The sequence below is a fragment of the Neopsephotus bourkii genome, unplaced genomic scaffold (genome assembly GCF_033783945.1).
Source record: "Neopsephotus bourkii isolate Nb327-2 ecotype Australia unplaced genomic scaffold, CSIRO-AGI_Nbou_v1 NB_384, whole genome shotgun sequence".
NCBI lineage: Eukaryota > Metazoa > Chordata > Aves > Psittaciformes > Psittacidae > Neopsephotus > Neopsephotus bourkii.
The window spans coordinates 1716951-1725523 of NW_026900889.1; the positions used below are offsets into that span (position 1 = coordinate 1716951).

The window sequence follows — 8573 nt, forward strand, 5'->3', positions numbered from 1 at the left end:
TTTCTTTGCACTAATGCCCCTCTTCTTCCTCTAGCACCATCCTCAGCCTCTCTGGCTACTGTGGCCACAATATTCCACCTCCTGCCTGCTCTGCTTACCAGTTTCCTGGTGATGTGGGTCTTCTCTTGAAAGTCTCCCATCAAAAGAAAGCAAGATGATGAGGACCAGCCTATGATCTGCTCTGAGGCCTGTTGGGACAGCCATGCCTGGGGGGTGAGGGGGTGCTCGGTGCTAGCAGGCAACTGTTCTGCAGCCCAGGGTTCACTTTTAGGTACTTTTGTCTTTCAAATCACTTGGAAAAACAGTGTTGTGTCTGAAAGGAACACTTCAGACTCTTCAGAACAGGATCTTTTGCCTTTTGTACAGACCAAGCCCAGGTAAGCCCCAGCCATAATGCCACAACACAAATGATGTCAGTATCTTGCTGCACAAACCTGGTGGGTTTAAGGGTGAGCAGATTGGCTGCTCTGAGCAATGTAATTGTTAACATGCAAAGAACCTCCTCCCTTGCCACTGCCAAGACCTCTGAGTGGGAGTGAAGTTTTCCAGCTGATTGTGAATAAATAATGGAAGTAAGTGAAACATGCCAGAAGCAAACGGATGAGTTACTGTTGTCTTTTCTTCATTCAGACTCCCTGCACCTTTGTATCTGCAGATCCTGGTCCAAATGGCCAGAAACCTCAGACATGCCTGTTACTTTTCTTTGCTGTTGACTACGCAACCTGCAAGAGCTGAGGCTGTTCTCAGCTTCCTCATTGGGAGGGAGAAGGAGTAAGGTTTTTAATGCTTTTTTTCCTATCACTCATTGGGAGTTTCTGTCCAGAAAAGCCTCAGTCCAGCCCCTGAAATCCCACTTTTCCCCCAGGCGGAGGACCTGCCTGCAAAGACATAATAAATGGTTGAGGAGAAGCTTGTTTGTCCTTCACTGCAGGCCTCTGGGTGGCAAGAGCCACTTCCCACTGCCTGCATCCCGTGGTGCTGGGCACTAGCTTGGGTGCGGGAGAGCTTGGTGTATGAAACACTCTGTGTCTGTAACAGCATTGATGCCCTGATGGAAACCTTGAGTTATTTCTCTGTGCTTTGAGTCACTCTCAACACAGGCTGTGCAAGAATCTCCTCAGCCCAAGGAGAATGAAAATATTGAATGGAAGATCTGCATGTTGGAGATAGAAACATGCTCTTGTAGAAGAGCTGTTGGAGGAGGAGACACTAAGATAATGAAGAAAGTCAGAGCAAGAGAAGTGGAAACTTTAGATTTAAGCTAAGTAGAAAAACTACACCACAAAGCACTGAACACATGGAAGAACACATTGGATTAGGGGGTAAAAAGGTTGATGTTTTATTATATAGCATTGAATCAAGTAATCAAGAAACTGTCTTCAGTTACTCATCCCTCAAAGTATGGTTTGTGTGGTTTGAACAAATCCTGGTCAAAACATCTCAGGAGTTCATGAAACAAGATAAATACCTTTCAGTGGATTGTTGCTAGGCCATATTCTGCTTCCTTTGCAATGGCCAGTAACTCAAATCCCTGAGTTGTCCCACTGTTTCAGTAGAGCCCAGTGGACTGCTTATAAGTAAAATACTACTCAGTGCCAGTAAAGCTGGTGGAACTGGGCTTGCTGTCAGCATTACTTCATTGTTAGACCAGTCAGTATTGCTGGTGATTGTATTACACAGAGTAACTAGTTAGTAAGTACCCGTTGGGCTGCTTTGGGCTGGAGAAATGTCCTCCATTCACTGCCCAGCCTCAAAGTAATAAGCAGATTCTGTGCTGGTATCCAGAGGACAAAATTCCTTTCCTGGGATTCTGCTTTCCAGCAGGGAATTTGCCAGCACCGTTGTTTGGTGGGATGGTGAATATTAAAGGAGGGATCCTGTGAGTGTGGTGCTGGAGGTGGCAGTGTCAGAGGAGCCCTTGCAGCAGGGAGCTTCCCACGGCGGTAGTCAGCACATACACTAGGCAAGAGGAGAGCCTGGATCCTGATCCTAGGTGGAGGACACAGAAGAATTGGATTATTCAGGTAAATGGCATGTGTGTGCTGTGGGGGCTTTGGAATTCGGGTATCCCAGAGCCAGGACAGTGTTCTAGTGACATTGCCCTTACCCATGCATGCATCAGGCACTGATGTGCACCCCAGCTATAAATGTCACCTGGGTGTGAGTAGTCAGCAGGACTGAGTCTGTCTTACTTTCACCAGTGTAAAGCAGGAGTAAATGAGTCATTCAAGCTACTCAGAAACAACAAGGCCACATCCTTGCCTGGTGCACAGCAACCCAGTGCATTGGCATCAACGCACTCCAGCTTTCTGTGGAGCACTTTAGGGAAGGTGATGAGCCACTTTAAGGTGCACCTTGCCAGACCCGAGAGCCCACAGGCTTGGAGGCAGCCAGCTCCAGGGCTCTAATGCCCTATGGAGATGCAGCTGCCTGTCTAGCCAGGGTTCCTTGAGGACAGCAGCACACCAGTATTAAACCTGGCCAGGAACAAGCTGGATCACCTCCTGCTTGTCTATGAAGACTTCTGCCTGGCCACTAGATCCTAAGCCTTTCCTAGCACCAAACCTTCACACCTTACCAGATTCAGGTTTCATGTTGATGTATCCTTCGGGTGTTGGTCTCGCTGACCCTGGCCCACCTGCGGGTGTTGTTTTAGTGGTGTCATTACTGGTGGTGTTGGAAGAGAAGCTGGGAGATGCTGTGGGACCATTGGTCTTGCAAGCTGGTGCTGTTGTCTTGGTCGTTGAGGAGGTGGAGATGGTGGAGTTGGGCTTATGGGGAGGGATGCTTAGTTCTGTGCCAGTGGGTGCAGAGGTAGAGTTAGCGACAAGAATGCTGGGAACATTGTGGGTGCTTGGGGTGACTGTGCTACCAGTAACAGGACTGGGATGGGGGGTGCCCCCTAATGCTGGGGGGTTCATGGACACCAGTGGGGTGCTGGTGCTGGGGTTAGTGACAACACCAGTGCTGGTGGTGGCCCCCAGGGTGAGAGCAGGGGGTGGGAAGGAGCTGGGAGAGGTGGCGTTGGAGTTGACAACGGCAAAGATGGTGGTGAGGAGGGTGGGGGCAGGCGGGGGGCTGGAGGTCAGAGCAGGGCGGGCGGTGGAGGTGGCACCAGGGGCCGGGGTTTGGGTGGGGGCCTTACTGGTACTTGAGTTAGTGGGAGGGTGGCTGCTAATGGCAATAGCAGTGGGGACAGTGGCTATAGGGGTGATACCAGCTGAGGTGGTGGGGTGAGGAGGGGTGGGTGTCCCTGTGGGGCTGGGCTCCTCCAGCCCCCCTGTGAGGCCGATTCCCAGGACACAGTCCAGTTCCCGCTGGGACTGTCTCTTCACCCAGAGCATCACCGAGGTCTCGTTTTCAGCTGCCTTCAGCTGAGGAAGGTTTTGCCCAAGCAGATTCTTCACATCCGTGACGCTGAGGTTCTGCAATGCACAGCATCATCACTGCTCATCCTCACCTTTCCTGCTCTGCAGCACGGAAAGGAGCAGCAGCACTCCAGGGATCTACCTGCAGCGCTTTGGGATTCAGGCCAAGAAAGGTGTTGATGTCCATGTCTACGGCAATGCCGGCTGCAGCCAAGTCTTTCAGGTCCTTTGCTGGAGCTCCACCTGGAAGAAAGCACATGGGGCACCTAAAAATATGCAAACACTCCTAATGCTGTTGGAAGGGCTAAACCCCAATGGCTAAGGAAGAGATGCCCAACCTCAGGAAGGAGGATGAAGGCTCAAACACCTACCCAGGTATGGCCAAATCCTGCAGTAATAGGCCTTGGGGGTGCCAACCAGGTCAGCAAAGGCCTCCTGGGCTTTTCTGTAGAGTTGGTCCTTCTTGGTTTGAGAGCAGGAAGAGATGTTCAGTTGTCCAGCTGTCCTGGGGAAGGGATGGGCATAGGTTTGAGCCAGTGGCATGGCCCTAAATCACAGCTAAATCCCTTTAGTTGGCTGATGAGACAAGTGGTGTGTCCCTGCTTGTGGTGCTGGCGGCTCAGGCAGGAGTTGAAGCAGGACGTGGCCATCCCACCATGCTGCCTGTGTGGAGGTGGGGATCTCCCATCCCACTGCCTGCTTCCACTATGATCCCAGGGCTCTCACAGGGCTGAAAAGCATCCCTACCACTGGCTTACCTGATGGCTTCTGGAGGTATCTGCTGGATCTGCTTCTCCTGCAGACTACACAGGAGTTGTCCCCCGATTTGCTGAAGCAAAGGGCCAGTCAAGATGCCACCCAAGGACAGGAACCTGCTGAGGAGCTGCTGGATCTGGGAAACACAGTTCAGGGGGGAAGGAGGATGCTTCTGATGGAATCGTGTGTTACAAACCCACCATGGGTGGTTTGGGCACTGAGCAGTCCTGATATGGGTTCCCCAGCACCCACCCCTGCTGCTGCCATGGGTTTACCTGGCATGTGTTCCACCTCCCATCCGAGGGGTCGAGCAGGACTGAGAGCGTGTCACTGGATGTCACCGGCCACTGGCTGATCTCCTCTGCAGAGTACTGCCGGGACAGCGGTCCCAGCAGCTTCAGCTGCTCCTCCGGGATGCCCGAGGGGTAGATCTGTGGGGCCAGGCCAATGGGGCAGAGAAGAGGGTCAGGGAAGGGAAAAGGAGGAAACGGATGCAAAGGACCCGCTCAGGCGCCTTCATCCCTGCGCTGGTGATGCAGTTCCTGCAGCATGGCTTGCCCACATTACTGGGGGCTCCTGCCCTGTGTCACCATCACCTGATCCAGCTTCTTCTTCACGACCTGGAGGTAGGCTTTGGGGAATGGCTGCTCCAGCAGAAGCTTCAGGTTTTCCTTCAGAACCTCATTGCTCAGGCACAGGTCAAACTGCTCACTGGTGTCGTAGTTGATGACTAAGAGAGGGTCAGTGATGGTGCTGGCGGTGATGGGCTCAGACAGGCAGCCTATGGGCAGGGAGGGTGCATCAGGCTGATGTTTCCCTGCTTCCTGCCTGGCCCTGGTCCTGCAGAGTCCTTGGAAGAGCTCCAGTGAATGAATAGGGAATTTCCTGCAACTCGTCCTCCCAGTCCCTGAGTCCTCAACCCATGTAGATGCCTTATTTGCTTTCATTCCTTAATGTTATTCCGTGTGCTTTGTTCTATTGAAGGCAACTAAAGATGCTCAGGTGAGGTGAACCCTTTCCTATGTCATGCACAGGAGTATCCTCCAGCCTTGTAGCATCCTGATGCTACCCCTGCTTGGGAGTTTTCCCCTCGATCCAGCTCCTCCCCAGCTGCTGCTGCCATATTCCTGCTCCCAGGTAAGGGCAAACCCCACATTGTGTTGTCCCATCTGCCCAGCTGCTTTATGGGAATCCCACAGCTTTCAGCCTGGTCCCATCCCCTCCCTGGGGCCACTTTTCCCTTCCAAGAGCAAAGGGAAACGCTCACGGTCTGCGCTCCGCCTCATCCTGGGATGTGATGGATCCGATGCTGCTGCGAAGGCCTTGAGGAGACTCAGGGACTTCTCCCGCTGGGAGCGTCCCTGTTTGCCGAACGCAGCCGCGATGCTCCTGCCGAAAGCCTCCCGCGCTGCCTGCCAGGGGGCAGAGGGTGCTGGTGCCACAGCCCCAGCACTGAGCTGCCTGAGGGGCAGCTTGCCCTAGGGACCCGAGGAGGGGTCTTACCTCGGGCACCAAGCTCAGCGTGGTCTGGTTCAGAGCCAGCACCAGCGGGCCCAGGCTCTGCAGAGTCTGTAGATCCCAGCTTGAAGGATGCCTGTGGCCATGGGGAGAAGGAGCAGCTCAGCATCCTCATGGATGCATCATCCCGGTGCTCAGCACCCAAGCCTGTAAGAGCACGTGAAAGCTCCTCACCCATATGCTGTATCCCCACTGAGGAGCACAGCATTGAGAGCATCCCGCTGGGCCCCTGTCAGCGCTGAGCACAGCTTCAGGTTCTCCAGGATGCTGGGATCAGAGGCTGTGATGGTCTCTGGCTCCATGTCACAAACCAGGGCCCCGAGGCTGCTGAGCTGCTCCGGGCGCAGGCGCGTGCTCCTCACCCTCTGTGAGAGACAAAGAGCCCCTTGTACCCAGGCCTGGTGAGGGGGCAGGACCCTGACACCCCTGGTTTGTCCCAACTCACCAGGCAGGTCAGAGCCCCATGGAGCAGCCCCGAGCGCTGTGCTGAGCCCCTGGGAAGCAGCTCCAGGTTCCCATGGGAAGCTTGGGCATAAAACGCTTCGCAGGTCCCATTATGAACCTCAGACAAGCTGTGGGGAGCAGGAGTCAGTGCTGGGGAGAGGAACAGGGAGAAGGGCTCCTCTTGTCCAGGTGGGAGATCTTCAGACAGAGGGGGTTGGAACTGGATGATCCTAGGGTCCTTTCCAACCCAAACCATTCCATGATTCTAATGTTGCTTTTGGAGTCAGTTTTACACTGGTGCTCCATTCAGAGCAATGAGGGGCCAAGTGGCACAGGGCCAGAGGGTCTTTCTTATGCTGGGGAGTAGGTCTGGAGGGGGTTTCTCAACCCCATACACCCCATGCTATGGGCTGTGCAGCCCCAACCTCAGTGAGGAGAGGACTGGGGGTGTTTGCAGGGCTGGAACTGCCCCACATGGATCTGATGCAGGAGATTCCTGTCGTGCTCCTCTCCCACACCCAGCTCCCACGCGCCCCGGGGTCCGAAACCAGGACACGGTGTCTGAAACCAGGGCACGGGGCCCCGTTGGATGCTGTGAGGTGGCACCAGCCCTGTGCCACCCTCGATACTCACTCAAAGAAGAGCAGCAGGTCTGGCGGGTACCTGCTGAAATCAGCCGTCAGGTTCCTGGCAGCGAGCAGCCTGGCCAGGCAGGAGAGCTGGCAGAGACAGCCAAAGCCTTGTCAGTGCCAGCGTGGTGAGACTCCCTTTGCCCTGGCTCCCCTTTGGGATCCATGGGATTCACAGCCCCCCTTTCTGCCCCTGCTCACCTGGGCACTGCTCAGCTCTGCTGTTCTGTTCTGCAGCCCCTCAGCAAAGGCGAGGATGGCACCAGCAGGGACGTCATTGTCCGGGATGCATGGAAAACCTTGCAGGAGCGAGGCTGAGAGGCTGCAGTGAGGGGACACGGTTCCATTCACCATTCACTTTAGCTCCCAAGGCCCCATAGAGGATGAACCTGCTCATTCCCATAGGAAATCCCTCTTCACCCTGACCACTGCCTGATGTAAGTAGGAATAGCTTGGGGTGTCATGAAAACAGCCCCTAAAGCCAGCGCTGGGTGGTGCTGAAGGGGATGCCCTGCAGGAGCGAGGCTGCCCATCCCCATGGCTGGATGAGAGAGGAACCAGCAGAGTCGGGATCTGGGGGAGGCTCCTGTTGTGTCTGCGTCAGTCCCACAAGGAAAGGGAACTCTGCTGTGTTTGTGCTACGAGCAGCTCAGATCCCAGCCCAGAACCGGCTGCGCGAGGCTGTAAATCTCTGCAGCACGAGTGACCTGGCACAGCGGCTGTGACAGCGATGGGGGACTAACACAGCATCCCCCCTGCCAGCCCCACTGCCTGTGCCCCCCAGGTCATCCAAGCCCTATGCTGCGGCTGGTACTCACTCTGTGTGCTGCTCAGGGGCACACAGGACGGCTCCGATGATCAGGGCAGCCTGGGGAGGAGGATAAAGGGATGCTCAGGAATGGGAAGAAGGGATTATTAAACACAGGCAAAGGGACCTGACCTGGCCGGTGGCTGCTGCCCACAAGCCATAAGCAGCTGAGAACCACAGCAGCCCTGAGGCTGCCCTGGGTTCTGCATGGGGACTAAAGCCCCCATGGAGTGGGTACCCTTCAGGAGTGGGTCTGTGCCTGCTTCCCTGAAGCTGAGAGGGCGGTGAGCATCAGGTTTGGGGTCCAGCCCTTGGTTTAGGAGCAGGGCAGTGGGGAGCAAGGGATGGGGTGGGACAGGGTCTCTGGCTCCTTATGGAGCCAGTGGGGAGGTGATGGTTCTGCTGCTCCCATCACCAGCTATGTGGTTATAGCAAAGCAGTGACTCACCAGTGCTGCTTGCACGAGGTCTGCAGAGAAACCTGCAATGAAGCAGAAGTGGGTTGTAAACCACCCATGGACGGAGCTACAGGCAGCTGGGGGCTGTTCTGAAGCAGCTCCAGGCTTAAAGCCTGGGAAGGGTCTTTTCTGCATCCATTTAAAAGCATTCAGTGAATGCTGGGGAACACGATGCAGAGAGCGGCCTCCCACAGCCTGCACCAGCCCGGGCAGCCTCAGGGTGGGAATAGAAGATGAAAAGTGACAAATCAGCCCCTGGGTGCATTCCTAATGTGCAGCTGGGAGAAACTCCCACTGCCTGCAGATACTGATGGGAACAGGAGGCAGAGCACAGGGAATGCCAGAGCCAAGCGGGATGGGGATGAAAAGAAGAGGAGCATCCCTGGTGCCGGGGGTGGGATGGGGCCCTGGGGCAGGGTTGGATTTAGGGGTACAAGGTGGAACTCACGGAAGCAGAGAGCAGAGGGTGCCCGTGCCATGCTGCTGTGCTGGGGCTTCCTCTTTGGCATGAATCGGGTGAGCACAGAACAAACAGGAGCCGTGTCCCAGCTCCTGGATGGTGCTGGGGTCCTGCAGCCGATCCAAAGCTCCGG

The 8573-nt window shown here is 55.3% G+C and overlaps 2 protein-coding genes across 6 annotated transcripts in view; one reads left to right on the top strand and one right to left on the bottom strand.

The window, feature by feature from the left end:
* Positions 1-597, top strand: part of MSLN (mesothelin) — a 28518-nt gene extending 27921 nt beyond the window's left edge. For all 4 annotated transcript variants that reach the window (XM_061349209.1, XM_061349210.1, XM_061349211.1 and 1 more), the window contains one exon: positions 35-597. In XM_061349209.1, the coding sequence (XP_061205193.1) occupies positions 35-129 (95 nt within the window). In that variant the 3' untranslated portion in view covers positions 130-597. The remainder of the gene's footprint in view (positions 1-34) is intronic.
* A 199-nt stretch (positions 598-796) lies between these two features.
* Positions 797-8573, bottom strand: LOC133210100 (mesothelin-like protein). Of its 2 annotated transcripts, XM_061349220.1 has the most exons (16): positions 8429-8573; positions 7972-8003; positions 7534-7583; positions 6917-7037; positions 6720-6805; positions 6088-6214; positions 5817-6007; positions 5628-5718; positions 5392-5536; positions 4721-4905; positions 4400-4555; positions 4127-4260; positions 3740-3873; positions 3511-3611; positions 2579-3425; positions 797-1989 (listed from the first exon to the last, which is right to left on the bottom strand). In XM_061349220.1, exons 1-16 carry the CDS (start codon positions 8487-8489, stop codon positions 1907-1909), a joined length of 2544 nt encoding a protein of 847 aa, XP_061205204.1. In that variant the 5' UTR covers positions 8490-8573; the 3' UTR covers positions 797-1906. The 2 variants fall into 2 exon arrangements, with proteins under 2 accessions (XP_061205204.1, XP_061205203.1); XM_061349219.1 differs by having other exon boundaries at positions 7972-8526.